This window comes from Aethalodelphis obliquidens, unplaced genomic scaffold (assembly GCF_003676395.1).
Source record: "Aethalodelphis obliquidens isolate GAN/ISIS:26980383/991018 unplaced genomic scaffold, ASM367639v1 scaffold34, whole genome shotgun sequence".
Taxonomy (NCBI): Eukaryota; Metazoa; Chordata; class Mammalia; order Artiodactyla; family Delphinidae; genus Aethalodelphis; species Aethalodelphis obliquidens.
The window spans coordinates 20688530-20707905 of record NW_020837978.1 but is presented as its reverse complement, the minus strand read 5'-3'; the positions used below and the strand labels follow the sequence as shown (position 1 = coordinate 20707905).

Below are 19376 nucleotides of genomic sequence, written 5' to 3'. Positions count from 1 at the left end.
CCACCCCCCTCACCGCTGGCAACCACTAATCTGTTCTCTGTATATACGAGCTTGATTTCTTTTTTTTTAAGATTCCACATATAAAAGAGATCATACAGTATTTGTCTTTCTCTGTCTGACCTATTTAACTTAGTGTTAATGTCCTTGAGGTCCATCCATGTTGTCCCAAATGGCAAGATTTCATTCTTTTTAAATAAAAACACTAATTCAAAAAGATACATGTACCCAATGTTCATAGCAGCGTTATTTACAATCACAAAGATATGGAGGCAAACTAAGTGCCCATCAACAGATGAATGGATAAAGAAGATGTAGTATATATGTACAATGGAATATTATTCATCCATTAAAAACTCAAATTCTGCCATTTGTAACAACATGGATGGACCTAAAGGGTATTATGCTTAGTGAAATAAGTCAAAGACAAATATTCTATATTACCACTTATATATGGAATCTAAAGAATAAAACAAATTAATGAATATAACAAAACAGAAACAGACTCACAGATATAGAGAACAAACTGGTGGTTACCCAGTGGGAAGAGGGAAGCGGGGAAGGGGCCAGATAGTGTTAGGAGATTAAGAGATACAAACTACCATGTATAAAATAAGCAACAAGGATATATTGTACAGTACAAGGAAGTATAGCCATTGTTTTGTAAAAAGTTTAAAAGGAGTATAATTTTCAAATATTGAATTACTGTGATATATACCTGAAACTAAAATAATATTATAAATCAACTATACTTCAATTAAAAGAATTTTATTCTTTTTTAAGGCTTAATAATCTTCCATCATATATATAACCACATTTTCTTTATTCATCCATCAGTAGATACTTAGGTTGTTTCCATATCTTGGTTATTGTAAACAGTGCTGCAATATACATGGGGTTATAGATACATTTTCAAGTTAGTGTTTTCATTTTCCTTGAATAAGTACCCAGAAATGGAATTGCTGGATCATACAGTAGTTTGTTTTTCTTTTCTGTAATTTAATTTTAATATTTTTTAATTTTATTTTATTTTTTTAATACAGCAGGTTCTTATTAGTTATCTGTTTTATACATATTAGTGTATACATGTCAATCCCAATCTCCCAATTCATCCCACCACCACCACCACCCCACCTTCCATGTTCCCTCCTTGTGTCCATACATTTGTTCTCTACATCTTTGTCTCTATTTCTTCCTTGCAAACCAGTCCATCTGTACCATTTTTCTAGATTCCACATATATGTGTTAATATACGATATTTGTTATTCTCTTTCTGACTTCACTCTGTATGACAGTGTCTAGGTCCATCCACGTCTCTATAAATGACCAAATTTCATTCCTTTTTATGACTGAGTAATATTCCATTGTATATATGTAACACATCTTCTTTATCCATCTGTCTGTCAGTGGGCATTTAAGTTGCTTCCATGACCTGACTATTGTAAATAGTGCTGCGGTGAACATTGGGGTGCATGTGTCTTTTTGAATTGTGGTTTTCTCTGGGTATATACCCAGTAGTGGGATTGTTGGGTCCTATGGTAATTCTATTTTTAGTTTTTTAAAGAGCCTCCATACTGTTCTCCATAGTGTCTGTATCATTTACATTCCCACCGACAGTGCAAGAGGGTTCCCTTTTCTGCACACCCTCCCCAGCATTTTATTGTTTGTAGAGTTTTTGTTGATGGCCATTCTGACTGGTGTGAGGTGATACCTCATTGTAGTTTTGATTTGCATTTCTCCAATAATTAGTGACGTTGAGCAGCTTTTCATGTGCCTCTTGGTCGTCTGTATGTCTTCTTTGGAGAAATGTCTATTTAGGTCTTCTGCCCATTTTTTGACTCGGTTTTTTTTTAATATTGAGCAGCATGAGCTGTTTATATATTTTGGAGGTTAATCCTTTGTCTGTTGATTTGTTTGCAAGTATTTTCTCCCATTCTGAGGGTTGTCTTTTTGTCCTGTTTCTAGTTTCCTTTGCTGTACAGTAGCTTTTAGTTTCATTAGGTCCCATTTTTAAATTTTTGTTTTTATTTCCATTACTCTAGGAGGTGGATCAAAAAAGATCTTGCTGTGATTTATGTCAAAGAGTGTTCTTCCCATGTTTTCCTCTAATTTTATAGTGTCCAGTCTTACATTTAGGTCTTTAATCCATTTTGAGTTTATTTTTGTGTACGGTGTTACGGAGTATTCTAATTTCATTCTTTTATATTTGGCTGTCCAGTTTTCCCAGCACCACTTACTGAAGAGACTGTCTTTTCTCCATTGTATATCCTTGCCTCCTTTATCATAGATTAGTTGAACATAGGTGTGTGGATTTATCTCTAGGCTTTCTATCCTGTTCCATTAATCTATATTTCTGTTTTTGTGCCAGTACCATATTGTCTCGATTACTGTAGCTTTGTAGTATAGTCTGAAGTCAGGGAGTCTGATTCCTCCAGCTCCGTTTTTTCCCTGCAGGATTGCTTTGGCTATTCAGGGTCTTTTGTGTCTTCATACAAATTTTAAGATTTTTTGCTCTAGTTCTGTAAAAAAAAAAATGCCATTGGTACTTTGATAAGGATTGCGTTGAATCTTTAGATTGCTTTGGGTAGTATAATCATTTTCACAATATTGATTCTTCCAATGCAAGAACATGGTATATCTCTCCGTCTGTTTCTGTCATCTGATTTCTTTCATCAGTGTCGTATAGTTTTCAGAGTACAGGTCTTTTACCTCCTTAGGTAGGTTTTTTCCTAGGTATTTTATCCTTTTTGTTGCAGTGGTGAATGGGATTGTTTTTTGTTTATTCTTTTCTTTTTTTTTTTTTTTTTTTGCGGTACGTGGGCCTCTCACTGCCGTGGCCTCTCCTGCTGCGGAGCACAGGCTCCGGACGCACAGGCCCAGCAGCCATGGCTCACGGGCCCAGCCGCTCCGCAGCACATGGGACCCTCCCGGACCGGGTCACGAACCTGTGTCCCCTGCATCGGCAGGCAGATTCTCAACCACTGTGCCACCAGGGAAGCCCGGGATTGTTTTCTTAATTTCACTTTCTGGTCTTTCTGTGTTAGTGTATAGGAATACAAGAGATTTCTGTGCATTAATTTTGTATCTTGCAAGTTCACCAAATTCATTGATTAGCTCTAGTAGTTTTCTGGTGGCATCTTTAGGATTATCTATGTATAGATATCCTGTCATCTGCAAACAGTGTCAGTTTTACTTCTTTTCCAATTTGTATTCCTTTTATTTATTTTTAATATCTGATTGCCTGGCTAGGACTTCTAAAACTATGTTGAATAAGGGTGGCAACAGTGCACATCCTTGTCTTTTTCCTGATCTTAGAGGAAATGCTTTCAGTTTTTCACCACTGAGAATGATGTTTGCTGTGCGTTTGTCATATATGGACTTTATTATGTTGAGGTAGCTTCCCTCTATGCCCACTTTCTGGTGTAATGTGTTGTTGGATTCTGTTTGCTTGTATTTTGTTGAGGATTTTTGCATCTATATTCGTCTCATAAGTGATATTGGCCTGTAATTTTCTTTTTTTGTAGTATCTTTGTCTGGTTTTGGTATCGGAGTGATGGTGGCCTCGTAGAATGAGTTTGGGAGTGTTCCTCCCTTTGCAATTTTTTAGAAGAGTTTGAGAAGGATGGGTGTTACCTCTTCTCTAAATGTTTGATAGAATTCACCTGTGAAGCCATCTGGTACTGGAATTCTGTTTGTTGGAAGATTTTTAATCACAGTTTCAATTTCATTACTTGTGATTGGTCTGTTCATATTTTCTATTTCTTCCTGGTTCAGTCTTGGAAGGTAATACCTTTCTAAGAATTTGTTCATTTCTTCCAGTTTGTCCATTTTACTGGCATAGAGTTGCTTGTAGTAGTCTCTTAGGATGCTTTGTACTTCTACGGTGTCTGTAACTTCTCCTTTTTCATTTCTAATTTTATTGATTTGAGTCCTCTCCCTCTTGATGACTCTGGCTAAAGGTTTGTCAGTTTTGTTTATCTTCTCAAAGAACCAACTTTTAGTTTTATTGATCTTTGCTATTGTTTTCTTTGTTTCTATTTCATTTATTTCTGCTCTGATCTTTATGATTTCTTTCCTTCTGGTAACTTTGGGTTTTGTTTGTTCTTCTTTCTCTAGTTCCTTTAGGTGGAAAGTTAGATTGTTTATTTGAGATTCTTCTTGTTTCTTGAGGTAGGCTTGTATAGCTGTAAACTTCCCTCTTAGAACTGCTTTTGCCACATCCCATAGGTTTTGGATCGTTGTGTTTTCATTGTCATTTTTCTCTAGGTATTTTTTGATTTCCTCTTTGATTTCTTCAGTGATCTCTTGGTTATTTAGTAATGTATTGTTTAGCCTCCACGTGGTTGTGTTTTTTTCCCTGTAATTGATTTCTAATCTCATAGCACTGTGGTCAGAAAAGATGCTTGATATGATTTCAGTTTTCTTAAATTTACTGAGGCTTGATTTATGACCCAAGATGTGATCTATCCTGGAGAATGTTCCATGAGCACTTGAGAAGAAAGTGTAATCTGCTGTTTTTGGATGGAATGTCCTATCAATATCAATTAAATCTATCTGGTCTATTGTGTCATTTAAAGCTTCTGTTTCCTTATTTATTTTCATTTTGGATGATCTGTCCATTGGTGTAAGGTGTTAAAGTCCCCCAGTATTATTGTGTTACTGTCAATTTCCTCTTTTAGAGCTGTTAGCAGTTGCCTTATGTATTGAGGTCCTCCTATGTTGGGTGCATATATATTTATAATTGTTATATCGTCTGCTTGGACTGATCCCTTGATCACTATGTAGTGTCCTTCCTTTCCTCTTGTAACATTCTTTATTTGATAGTCTATTTTATCTGCTATGAGTATTGCTACTCCAGCTTTCTTTTGATTTCCATTTGCATGGAATATCTTTTTCCATCCCCTCACTTTCAGTCTGTATGTTTCCCTAGGTCTGAAGTGGGTCTCGTGTAGACAGCATATATATGGGTCTTGTTTTTGTATCCATTCAGCCAGCCTGTGTCTTTTGGGTGGAGCATTTAATCTGTTCACATATAATGTAATTATTGATATGTATGTTCCTGTTACCATTTTCTTAATTGTTTTGGGTTTGTTTTTCTTCTCTTGTGTTTCCCACTTAGAGAAGTTCCTTTAGCATTTGTTGTAGGACTTGTTTGGTAGTGCTGAATTCTCTTAGCTTTTGCTTCTCTGTGAAACTTTTGATTTCATAACTTTAAATATATCGTGCCACTCCCTTCTGACTTGTAGAGTTTCTGCTGAGAAATCAGCTATTAACCTTATGGGAGGTCCCTTGTATGTTATTTGTTATTTTTCCCTTGTTGCTTTTAATAATTTTTCTTTGTCTTTAATTTTTGTCAGTTTGATTACTATGTGTCTTGGTGTGTTTCTCCTTGGGTTTATCCTGTATGGGACTCTCTCTGCTCCCTGGACTTAGGTGGATATTTCTCTTCCCACGTTAGGGAATTTTTCAACTATAATCTCTTCAAATATTTTCTTGGGTCCTTTCCCTCTCTCTTCTTCTGGGACCCCTACAATGCAAATATTGGTGCATTTAATGTTGTCCCAGAGGTCTCTTAGACTGTCTTCACTTCTTTTCATTTTTTTTCTTTATTCTGTTCCACAGCTGTGAATTCCACCATTGTGTCTTCCAGGTCACTGATCCATTTTTCTGCTTCAGTTATTCTGCTATTGATTCCTTCTACTGTATTTTTCATTTCAGTTATTGTATTGTTCATCTCTGTTTGTTTGTTCTTTAACTCTTCCACGTGTTTGTTCTTTAATTCTTCTAGGTCTTTGTTAAACATTTCTTGCATCTTCTCGATCTTTGCCTCCATTCATATTCTGGGGTCCTGGATCATCTTCACTATCATTATTCTGAATTCTTTTTCTGGAAGGGTGCCTATCTCCACTTCATTTAGTTGTTTTTCTGGGGTTTTATCTTGTTCCTTCATCTGGTACATAGCCCTCTGCCTTTTCATCTTGTCTATCTTTCTGTGAATGTGATTTTCATTCCACAGGCTGCAGGATTGTTGTTCTTGCTTCTGCTGTCTGCCCTCTGATGGATGAGGCTATCTTTGTACGTTACTTCTATTTTTATTTTTTTAAGGAACCGCCATATTGTTTTTCAGAGTGGCTGCCACAATTTATATACCCACCAGCAGTACACAGTTCCTTTTCTTCCCTCCTTTCCAACACTTATTTCTTGCCTCTTTGATAATAGCTATTTTAACAGATATAAGTTGCTATCCCATTATGGTTTTGATTTGCCTTTCTGTAATGATGAGTGATGTTGAACATCTTTTCATGTACCTCTTGACCATATGCATGTCTTCTTCGGAAAATGTCTATTCAGTTCTGCCCATTTCTTAATTGGATTTTTTCTTTGTTTTTCACTGTTTAATTGTATGAGTTTTTTTATATTTTGTGTGCAAACCCCTTATCAGATTTATGATTTGCAAATATCTTCTCCCATTCAGTAGGTTTCCCTTTCATTTTGTTGATAATTTCCTTTGCTCTGCAGAAGTCTTTTAGTTTGATATAGTGCTCTTTGTTTATTTGCTTTCATTGCTTTTGCTTTTAGTGTCATATTCAAAAAATCATTGCCAAGGCATATGTCAAGGAACTTACCACCTATATTTTCTTCTAGAAGTTTTATGTTTTCATGTCTTAAGTTTGTCTTCAATCCATTTTGAGTTAATTTTTGTATATGGTGTAAGATAGTGGTCAATTTAACATTGTTGTGCATGTGACTGTCCAGTTTTCAGAACACCATTATTGAATATTTTAATATTTATTGAGGTATAATGATATAAAATAAAATATGGATCTTAGGTGTATATATAGATGTGCTTTTAAATTTTTGAATTTTATTTTATTTTTTTATACAGCAGGTTCTTATTAGTCATCAGTTTTGTACACATTGGTGTATACATGTCAATCCCAAATGCCCAATTCAGCACACCACCATCCCCAACCCCTGTGGCTTTCCCCCCTTGGTGTCCATACATTTGTTCTCTACATCTGTGTCTCAACTTCTGCCCTGCAAACCAGTTCATCTGTACCATTTTTCTAGGTTCCACATACATGTGTTTATATAAGATATTTGTTTTTCTCTTTCTGACTTAATTCATTCTGTATGATAGTCTCTAGATGCATCCAGGTCTCAACAAATGACTCAATTTTGTTCCTTTTTATGGCTGAGTAATATTCCATTGTATATATGTACCACATCTTCTTTATCCGTTAATCTGTCGATGGGCATTTAGGTTGCTTCCATGATATGGCTATTGTAAATAGTGCTGCAATGAATATTGGGGTGTATGTGTCTTTTTGAATTATGGCTTTCTCTAGGTATATGCCCAGTAGTGAGATTGCTGGATCATATGGTAATTCTATATTTAGTTTTTAAAGGAACCTCCATAATGTTCTCCATAGTGGCTGTATCAATTTACATTCCCACCAACAGTACAACAGGGTTCCCTTTTCTCCATAGTCTCTGCAGCATTGATTGTTTGTAGATTTTCTGATGATACCCATTCTAACTGGTGTGAGGTGATACCTCATTGTAGTTTTGATTTGCACTTCTTTGATAATTAATGATGTTGAGCAGCTTTTCATGTGCTTCTTGGCCATCTGTATGTCTTCTTTGGAGATATGTCTATTTAGGTCTTCTGCCCATTTTTAGATTGGGTTGTTTGTATCTTTAATATTGAGCTGCATGAGCTGTTTATATATTTTGGAGATTAATCCCTTGTCCTTTGATTCATTTGCAAATACTTTCTCCCATTCGGAGGGTTGTCATTTCATCTTGTTTATGGTCTCCTTTGCTGTGCAAAAGCTTTTAAGTTTCATTAGGTCCCATTTGTTTATTTTTGTTTTTATTTCCATTACTCTAGGAGGTGGATCAAAAAAGATCTTGCTGTGATTTATGTCGAAGAGTGTTCTTCCGATGTTTTCCTCTAAGAGTTTTATAGTGTCCAGTCTTACATTTAGGTCTCGAATCCATTTTGAGTCTATTTTTGTGTATGGTGTTAAGGAGTGTTCTAATTTCATTCTTTTACATGTAGCTGTCCAGTTTTCCCAGCACTACTTATTGAAGAGACTGTCTTTTCTCCATTGTATATCCTTGCCTCCTTAGTCATAGATTAGTTGACCATAGGTGTGTGGGTTTACCTCTGGGCTTTCTATCTTGTTCCATTGATCTATGTTTCTGTTTATGTGCCAGTACCCTATTGTCTTGATTACTGTAGCTTTGTAGTATAGTCTGAAGTCTGGAAGTCTGATTCTTCCAGCTCCGTTTTTTTCCTCAAGATTGCTTTGGCTATTTGGGGTTTTCTGTGTCTCCATACAAACTTTAAGATTTTTTGTTCTAGTTCCGTAAAAAATGCCATTGGTAATTTCATAGGGATTGCAATGAATCTGTAGATTGCTTTGGGTAGTATAGTCATTTTCACAATATTGATTCTTCCAATCCAAGAACATGGTATATCTCTCCATCTGTTGGTATCATGTTTAATTTCTTTCATCAGTGTCTTATAGTTTTCTGCATACAGGTCTTTTGTCTCCCTAGGTAGGTTTATTCCTAGGTATTTTATTCTTTCTGTTGCAGTGGTAAATGGGAGTGTTTCCTTAATTTCTCTTTCAGATTTTTCATCATTAGTGTATAGGAATGCAAGAGATTTCTGTGCATTAATTTTGTTTCCTGCAACTTTACCAAATTCATTGATTAGGTCTAGTAGTTTTCTGGTGGCATTTTTATATTTCTGTATAGTATCATGTTATCTGCAAACAGTGACAGTTTTGCTTCTTCTTTTCCAATTTGTATTCCTTTTATTTATTTCTCTTCTCTGATTGTCGTGGCTAGGACTTCGAAAATACAATTGTAATTGTAAATACAATCGTAAATACAATTCACCTGTGAAGCCATCTGGTCCTGGACTTTTGTTTGTTGGAAGATTTTTAATCACAGTTTCAATTTCATTACTTGTGATTGGTCTGTTCATATTTACTATTTCTTCCTGGTTCAGTCTTGGATGGTTATACCTTTCTAAGAATTTGTCCATTTTTTCCAGGTTGTCCATTTTGTTGGCATAGAGTTGCTTGTAGTAGTTTATTAGGATGCTTTGTATTTCTGTGGTGTCTTTGTAACTTCTCCTTTTTCATTTCTAATTTTATTGATTTGAGTCCTCTCCCTCTTTTTCTTGATGAGTCTGGCTAATGGTTTATCAGTTTTCTTTATCTTCTCAAAGAACCAGCTTTTAATTTTATTGATATTTGCTGTTGTTTTCTTTGTTTCTATTTCATTTATTTCTGCTCTGATCTTTAGTCTTTCTTTCCTTCTGCTAACTTTGGGTTTTGTTTGTTCTTCTTTCTCTAGTTCCTTTAGGTGGAAGTTTAGATTGTTTATTTGAGATTTTTCTTGTTTCTTGAGGTAGGCTTGTATAGCTGTAAACTTCCCTCTTAGAAGTGCTTTTGCCACATTCCATAGGTTTTGGATTGTTGTGTTTTCATTGTTATTTGTCTCTAGGTATTTTTTGATTTCCTCTTTGATTTCTTCAGTGATCTCTTGGTTATTTAGTAACATATTTTTAGCCTCCATGTGGTTGTGTTTTTTCCCTGTAATTGATTTATAATCTCATAGTGTTGTGGTCAGAAAAGATGCTTGATATGATGTCAATTTTCTTAAATTTACTGAGGCTTGATTTATGACCCAAGATGTGATCTATCCTGGGGAAATTCCATGCACACTTGAGAAGAAACTGTAATCTGCTGTTTTTGGATGGAATGTCTTATCAATATCAATTAAATCTATCTGGTCTATTGTGTCATTTAAAGCTTCTGTTTCCTTGTTTGTTTTCATTTTGGGTGATCTGTCCATTGGTGTAAGTGAGGTGTTAAAGTTCCCCAGTATTATTATGTTACTGTCAATTTCCTCTTTTAGAGCTGTTAGTATCTGCCTTATGTACTGAGGTCCTCCTATGTTGGGTGCATATATATTTATAATTGTTATATCATCTTCTTGGATTGATCCCTTGATCACTATGTAGTGTCCTTCCTTTCCTCTTGTAACATTCTTTATTTTATAGTCTATTTTATCTGATATGAGTATTGCTATTCCAGCTTTCTTTTGATTTCCATTTGCATGGGGGATCTTTTTCCATCCCCCCACCTTCAGTCTGTATGTGTTCCTTAGGTCTGAAGTGGGTCTCTTTTAGACAGCTTATATATGGGTCTTCTTTTATGTCCATTCAGCAAGCCTGTGTCTTTTGTTTGGAGCATTTAATCCATTCACCTTTGAGGTAATTATTGATATGTGTATCCTATGACCATTTTCTTAATTGTTTTGGGTTTGTTTTTGTAGGTCCTTTTCTTCTCTTGTGTTTCCCACTTAAGTTCCTTTAGCATTTGTTGTAGAGCTGGTTTGGTGGTGCTGAATTCTCTTAGCTTTTGCTTGTCTGTAAAGCTTTTGATTTCTCCATTGAATCTCAGTGAGATCCTTGCTGAGTAGAGTAATCTTGGTTGTAGCTTCTTCTTTTCATTACTTTAAGTATACCATGCCACTCCCTTCTGGCCTGTAAATTTTCTGCTGAGTAATCAGCTGTTAGCCTTGTGGGAGTTCCCTTGTATGTTATTCGTTGCTTTTCCCTTGCTGCTTTCAATCATTTTTCTTTGTCTTTAATTTTTGCCAATTTGATTACTGTGTGTCTTGGCGTGTTTCTCCTTGGCTTTATCTGGTATGGGACTCGCTGTGCTTCCTGGACTTCAGTAGCTATTTCCTTTCCCATGTTAGGGAAGTTTTTGACTATAATCTCTTCAAATATTTTCTCTGGTCCTTTCTCTCTCTCTTCTCCTTCTGGTACCCCTATAATGTGAATGTTGTTGCGTTTATTGTTGTCCCAGTGGTCTCTTAGGCTGTCTTCATTTCTTTTTATTCTTTTTTCTTTATTCTCTTCCACAGCAGTGAATTCCACCATTCTGTCTTCCATGTCATTTATCCGTTCTTCTGCCTCAGTTATTCTGCTATTGATTTCTTCTAGTGTAGTTTTCTTTTCAGTTATTGTATTGTTCATCTCTGTTTGTTTCTTCTTTAATTCTTCCAGGTCTTTGTTAAACATTTCTGAGTCTTCTCAATCTTTGCCTCCATTCTTTTTCTGAGGTTCTGGATCATCTTCACTGTCATTATTCTGAATTCTTTTTCTGGAAGGTTGCCTGTCTCCACTTCATTTAGTTGTGTTTCTGGGGTTTTATTTTGTTCCTTCATCTGGTACATAGCCCTCTGCCTTTTCATCTTCTCTATCTTTCTGTGAATTAGGTTTTTGTTCCACAGGCTGCAGGATTGTTGTTCTTCTTGCTTCTGCTGTCTGCCCTCTGGTAGATGAGGCTATCTAAGAGGCTTGTGTAAGTTTCCTGATGGGAGGGACTTGTGGTGGGTAGAGCTGGTTGTTGCTCTGGTGGGCAGAGCTCAGTAAAACTTTAATATGCTTGACTGTTGATGTGTGGGGCTGGGTTCTCTCCCTGTTGTTCTCTCCCTGTTGATTGTTTGGCCTGAGGCAACCCAACACTGGAGCCTACCTGGGCTCTTTGGTGGGGCTAATGGCAGACTCTGGCAGGGCTCGCACCAAGGAGTACTTCCCAGAACTTCTGCTGCCAGTGTCCTTTTCCCATACGGTGAGCCACAGCCACCCCCTGCTTCTGCAGGAAACCCTCCAACACTAGCAGGTAGCTCTGGTTCATTTTTCCCTGGGGTCACTGCTACTTCCCCTGGGTCCTGAGGTACACACTACTTTGTGTGTGCCCTCCAAGAGTGGAGTCTCTGTTTCCCCCAGTCCTGTCAAAGTCCTGCAGTCAAATCCCACTAGCCTTCAAAGTCTGATTCTCTAGGAATTCCTCCTCCCGTTGCCGGACCCCCAGGTTGGGAAGCCTGACGTGGGGCTCAGAACCTTCACTCCAGTGGGTGGACTTCTGTGGTATAAGTGTTCTGCAGTGTGTGAGTCACCCACCCGGCAGTTATTGGATTTGATTTTACTGTGATTGCGCCCCTCCTACCATCTCATTGTGGCTTCTCCTTTGTCTTTGGATGTGGGGTATTTTTTTTTTTTTTTTTTTTTTTGGTGAGTTCCAGTGTCTTCCTATCGATGACTGTCCAGCAACTAGTTGTGATTCTGGTGTTCTCACAAGAGTGAGAGCATGTCCTTCTACTCCACCATTTTGTTTCCTCTCCCAATGCCAGTTGTGATTGTGGTTGTTGTTGCTGTTGGATAATCTTAGATGTGTTTTGAAAAATGTATAAACTTACAAACAAGACTCACAGAACACTACAGTAAAGTCCCTTCGTGTCCTTTTGCCCTCCTTACCAAGAGGTAATTGTTATTGTAATATCTAGCCACATAAATTAATTTTGCCCACTTTTGAAATTCATAGAAATAGTATGCACTCTTTGGTGTCTAGCTTCTTCAGCTGACCATATTTTTGTTGAGATTCATCCAGATTGTTGAGTGTATCAGTGTTTCCTTACTTTGTAGTTCTGAGTAATATCCATTGTATTAATTCACTATGGTATGTTCATCCATTCCAAATATCCAGCTATTTTGAATAAAGCTTCTATAAACATTTCAGTACAAGCCTTTTGTAGACACATATTTTTATTTCTCTTGAGAAAGTGCCATTTGTTGAAAAGACTGTACTTGCCTCCATTGATTTGCATTAGTGTATTTATTCAAAAGCATATGATTATTTATACTCCTCTTTTTCTGGACTCCCTACTTTCTCCTATTGATGAATTTGTTTGGCCTTTCACCAACACTACACTGATTACTCTAGCTTGAAACTACTTCAAATACATTACATTTTTTAAGTGCTGTTTTTCTCTGCATTGTGCACATATTATTTTCTCAACCAGACTAATCATATAAGTTTTGAGAATAAAGCAGTTTACTTGAGGGAAGGTCTTTTTTGTTGTTCAGGGGACTTACTTCCAAGAGTAACTCAGGGTATTTGTAAATGGTCCCTTTAAAATAGACATGAGCCAAAGTCCTTCAAGGACTGGCTCAATTTTCTGGGACGTTCTATTAGGGATTATATTTTAGGGGGTATGAAATTATAAGATCAGTCCCACATCTTCTTATTGTGTCATGAATTCTCAAAAGCCAGTTAGTACAATAAAATTTTTAATTAATATATAGGGGTCCAAATTTCTAAGTGGCACTTCCTAAAGTTAAATTATGTTTTTACCTCAGATGTGTTAATGATGGATACTTTCTGTTCTACATTCCAGTTCCAAATTTTTGTTCCATTCGTTATGGAATTGCTCTCTTACTGCTCCTCTGTAATGTTATAGTAATGTCACAGCGCGTGTGTATGAGCCTCACAATGATAGCCATGGTGAACAGCACAGAGCCACATGGTTTGTCCAACACCTCCACAAAGGAGCCACAGGATAACATAAAGGTATATCAAAAATATTATAGACAGTCATAAGTTTAAAATCCTATCTTGCTAACTAATTTGTGGAGAGGTTGAATGTTATCATAATTGATATGACAGTAATTATTAAAGAAAGAAGCTCAAGTCTTGATCTGTCTTGCCAGTAGTAACCTAAATAAACATGTCCCACAACTAAAATATGTCTCAGTATTTGTAAAGGGCAAGAGAAGTTTGGACAAGAGAGAAAAGGAAAGCATCTTAAATGAGAAGTAGAAGTCAAGACACTTTTTCTTTCTTATTTACATTTTTAACATACAGTACATTTACATGCTTCATTAATTTCATCTATGTAAGGTAATGAGTTGATACCTTTCAGAAGATGTAGTACAGAAAAAAATGAAAATAGGTGGGAAAAATATTTTCCACTATACTCTTCCTATGTCCCTTTATGAATACACAGGCAAATAAGAAAATATTTTCTTATTATCACCTCTATTTACATTAAAAATAAAACTATATGAAGTGTACTGCACCCTGATTTTTTTTAACATAAGCATCAATTTGACACATATGTAGGAATTCCTAGACAGGGAATTTAAAATAACTATAATTAATATGTCAAGGGTGCTAATGGGAAAAAAATGACAACATACAATACCACATAGGTAATGTTAGCAGAGAGATGGATATTATTAGAAAGCATAAAAAAGAAATAGTAGAAATCATGGCAACTGTAACAGGTACAAAGAATGCCTTGATGGGCTTATGAGTAATCTCAACACAGCTGAGGAAAGGATCAATGAACTTAAATATAGGTCAATAGGAACTTCCCAATCTGAAATGAAAGAGAATTTAATAAATAAATAAACAAACAAACAAACAAACAGAACATCTCAGAACTGTGGACAATACCAAAAGTTGTAACATATGCATGACTAGAACACCAGGAAGAGTAGGAAAAAATGGGAAGAAGAAATATTTGAAAAATTAATGGCTGAGAACTTTTTGAAATTAATGGCAGACACCAAGCCACAAATCCAAGAAGCTCAGAGAACACCAAACAGGATAAATATTAAAAAGAAAAATAATCATCAACAACAAGAACAACCACCCAGACATACATATTTAAATTGCAGAAAACTAAGACAAAGAGAACTTCTTGAATGAAGCTAGAGGCAAGAATCACCTACAGAGGAACAGGATAAGAATTACGGAAGACTTCTTATCAGACACCACTCAAACATGAAGAGAGAAATGAACTCTTTAAAGTATTGAAAGAAGAAAAAAAGACACCTGCCAAACTAGAGTTCTATATCCAATGAAATTACCTCAAAAGTCAAAGAGAATAAAGACATTTTCAAGCAAAGAAAAACTGAGGGAGCTATATTAATTTCAGACAGAGCAGAATTTATATCAAGGAAGATTATCAGAGACAAAGAGGGCACTGTCTGATGATAAAGGGGTCAATTCTCCAAGGAGACATAATAATCCTAACCATGTATGTCTCTAACAGCAATCCTAAACATGTATGTCTCTAACAAAGCAGCAAAATACAGAAGGCTAAAACTGCTAGAACTAAAAGGAGAAAAGACAAATATAAAATTGGTAACTGCTTTCTATTTGTTACATCTGTTCTTTGTTACGTTTCTTTTTTCCACTCCATTTTTGGCTTATCTTGGTATAATTGAGCATTTTATATGATTCAATTTTTTTTTTTTTTTTTTGGTTATACGCAGGCCTCTCACTGTTGTGGCCTCTCCCATTGTGGAGCACAGGCTCTGGTCACGCAGGCTCAGCAGCCATGGCTCACGGGCCCAGCCACTCTGCAGCATGTGGGATCTTCCCGGACCAGGGCACAAACCCATGTCCCCTGCATCGGCAGGCGGACTCTCAACCACTGTGCCACCAGGGAAGCCCTATATGATTCAATTTTATTTCTTCTCTTGATGTATCATTTACACTTAAAAAAACCTGTTTTAATAGTTTCCCTAGGGTTTACAATATACATTTTTAAATAATAGAAATCCACCATCAAATAACACTTTACTGCTTCATGTGTAGTGCAGGCACTTTGTAACAGAGTATTCTTAATTCTTCTCTCCCATCTTTTGTGACACTGCTGCTATTCATTTCCCTTATCCATATGCTATAAATACCCAATACAGAATTACATTATTGCTTTAAACAAGTAGGTATCTTTTGCATCAATTCAAAATAAAATAAATTACACCTTCATTTATTCTTTCTTCATGCTCTTCTTTTTTAAATATAGATACAAGTTTCTGAACTATATAATTTTCCTTCTGCATAAAGAACTTCTGTTGGTTTTACCAAAACTTCTTCTGGCTTTATATCTAATAAATCTTTGCATAGCCCAAAGTAAAAATATCTGTTTTGTTTTCTTCTAGAAGTTTTATAATTTCAGGTTTTACATTTAAATATTCATTTTTTCAATTTTTCTATGTGTTGTGTTGAAGATCCTTTTTTACATATGTGTATACAACTGTTCTAGCATCATTTGTTGAAAAGACTTCTTTCTCCACTGAATTGTCTTTTAAGTTTGGCAAAAAATCAATAGTTACAGGAATAACGCTACCTACCTGATTTTAAGACTTTGTTATAAAGCTACAGTAATCAAGACAGTGTGTTATTAGCATAAAGACAGAAAAGTAATCATTGAAATAGAACAAAGTGTCCAGAAATAGACTCACACACATATGAACTACTGATTTTTTTCATGATTCACAAAAGAAGAAAGAAAAAAATTGGACTTCACCAAAATTCAAAAAAACAGTTAAAAGACTGAAAAGACAAACCAGAGACAGTGGTAAATTTTTGAAAATCATATCTAGTAAAGGAAGTTTATCAAAACTCAATAACAACACAGCACAGAAATGGGGAAAAGATGTGAATAGACACTTCATCAAAGATGATACATGGGCCTTCCCTGGGGGCGCAGTGGTTGAGATTCCGCCTGCCGATGCAGGGGACACGGGTTCGTGCCCTGGTCCGGGAAGATCCCACATGCCGTGGAGCAGCTAGGCCCGTGAGTCATGGCCGCTGAGCCTGTGCATCCGGAGCCTGTGCTCCTCAACAGGAGAGGCCACAACAGTGAAAGGCCCGATATGACTACACACCAATTCAAATGGCCAAAATTATAAAGATTGGACATAAGTGTTGTAAGAATGTGGAGGAACTGGAAGTCTTCTACACTGCTGGTGATAATTCACAATGGTACAACCAGTTTAGTTAAGCATATAGCTACCGTATGATCCAGCCATTCCACTGCTACTAAAGAGAAATGAAAGCATGTGTCCATATAGAGATGTATATATAGATTCTCATTGTAGCTTTATTTGTAATAGCAAAAAATTGGAAACAACCAACATGTTCATCAATAGGTGAATGAATGCACAAACTATGGCCCGTCCATAAAATGGAGTACTGCTTAGTACTAAAAAAGGGATGGGGGGCTTCCCTGGTGGCACAGTGGTTGAGAGTCCGCCTGCCGATGCAGGGGACGCGGGTTTGTGCCCCGGTCCAGGAGGATCCCACATGCCACGGAGTGGCTGGGCCCGTGAGCCATGGCCACTGAGCCTGCATGTCCAGAGCCTATGCTTTGCAATGGGAGAGGCCACAACAGTGAGAGGTACGCGTACCACAAAAAAAAAAAAAAGGGATGAACTATTGATACACAGGCCAACATGGATGCCACTCTTATTATGCTGAGTCAACTAAGCTAGATAAAAAGAAATAGTACATACTGTATGACTCCATTTATATATAAAACTTCTAGGAAATGATGACAAAGCAGATCATTGGCAGTGGAGGAGCAGAAGGGAGGAATTACAAGGAGTAAGAAAACTTTTGGAGGTGAATAATATGTTCATCATCTTGATTCTGGTGATGGTTTCATGAGTGTACACATTTAAAAATTTAGCAAGTTGTACACTTTATGACAAAGATTAAATATACAATTTATTGTGTCAATTGTACCTCAAAAAATCTGTCAAAACCTATTCAAAATTTTTTTCTTTAATTCTTAAATATTTGTAGTATTCCATTGCCTTGGTTTAAATATCGAGAATCCCATACTCTAGAGAGATGACTACTCACAAAGGCTGTACTCCATTTCCTTCACTGTAGCAAAAGAAGAGGCAAGAGAGATGGCTACTCACAAAGGCTGTATTTTATTTCCTTTGCTGTAGCAAAAGAAGAGGCAGCTCAGGCTGTGGAGCTTGAAACATTTCTTTGGCACATTCACCCCCACCCCCACCCACCGTGGAACCTGCCGCTATAATCCAGGACATTTGATCTTCAAATATGAGTCACAGGAAAGGATTTCAGTTTGCTGCTCTACAAAGGTACTAGATGAAGAAAGAGAGCACATAATTATTCTCAAGTATGAAACTCACCAGGATATCATTTTCCCAAAGCAGATCTAAAATGTAACCTGAAATTACAAATGAACCTAAAAACTAGGAAAGCAACTCTAGCTATGGAAGGAACACTACAGTGCAGCACATCCAGGAGCTCAAAGCAGAGATAGCCAGGTGGTAGCAGTCTATGCTCAGACAGAAGATGAATGGGGAAGAAAAAAGGAAATTAACAGAACTCAGAAAAGGATTATGATAAAATGAGACAGAACATTTTAGGAAAGAAGACAAAATAACAAGGAAAACAGCGAATAGGAACCACAGAGACCGCAGTAAGGGACACTGAGTATAGAAAGGAAAAGGAAGGAAGATGAGAAAAAGTGTGACACATAAATGAGGAGTATTCTCTATCAGTCTTCCCTCTGCCACAACAGCCAAGGAATATGTATAATTATTCTATTTAAAATTTACTAATCCAATAGAAATTCTGCCATAACTTTAAATTTTTTATTATTAATGAATGTGCACATTTTTATATTTCTGTGATCTATACTTATTGATCATTTCCATTTTTCCCTCATAAATTATCTATTGATACCCTTAGTCCATTTTACAAGTAGATATTATCTACTTGCTCATTTATATGACTCATACAGATGTATATATATTTATTCCTAAGATTTATATAGGGTAATTTAAACATTTATATATGTAGCACTTTGTTTAATGACAACTAGTTAATGCAACTTAGGTTTTATCCTTCTGGTGTGGGGAGTTTATGAGTTCAGCAGTTTTAATTCAACTATGGTGGGATTTTTTTCTTTTTTTTTACATCCTGCTGTGAAGAGTGATGGCTTTATGCCATTAGAAAAACAACCCAATATTCTGAATAATCTGCACAGGGAGAGTTGAACAAATGTGTGCTGGACCACCTGATGTGGGTAAGGGTGAATATTGATTTCCTTGGTGAAATTCCTGTGAGTTAGAAAAAAATGGCAGAGCATCTTGTTCCATCCTCTGAGTAGCTTCCAACCCATGGAAGAGATCTGGAGCTTCCATGCTCCCTTGGCTACTCTATGGATGCCTCTCACTATTCAATATTCTCAGAGTTGTACTCCTACCAGATCTCTCATGAAAGTCCTTTCTATCAGGAAAAGACATCACTATACAGAGGCCACAGCTACAGGATGACAGAGATTTGAGAAAGGGAGGGAAAAAAAAAGGGATGAAGGGTGAAAGTAACAGTGATGAGAGAACAAACACATGGACTCCTACCTATTTCATTATTTCAGTCAGCCAAAAATTTCATTAAGAACATTCATTCTTTATGTAACAAAAATCTTCATTTCTTAATATAAAAACTAATTATGCAAGTGCAGAGAAAGTTCAGAGAAGCAGACTATCATACACATAACCAAAGAGGCTTTATCTTCTCGTCACCTACTAAAATTAAGGCTTCTCCCTGTTCAGTGGGTCCAAAAATAGCACAGCCTCCTCATGGCCCCAGGTATAAGTTCAATGTTCAGAATTTCTTATATCAACTTTAATAATGCAACAAATTTATGCAAGACCACCTAGCCTA

General features: G+C 36.4%; 1 protein-coding gene across 1 annotated transcript in view; it reads left to right on the top strand.

Annotated features, from left to right (window-relative positions):
• The window catches only part of SLC17A1 (solute carrier family 17 member 1), a 63641-nt gene that overhangs the window by 16372 nt on the left and 27893 nt on the right, over nt 1-19376 (top strand). Inside the window, exon 3 of the mRNA XM_027128186.1 lies at nt 13270-13442. Coding sequence (XP_026983987.1) covers nt 13270-13442 — 173 coding nt within the window. The remainder of the gene's footprint in view (nt 1-13269; nt 13443-19376) is intronic.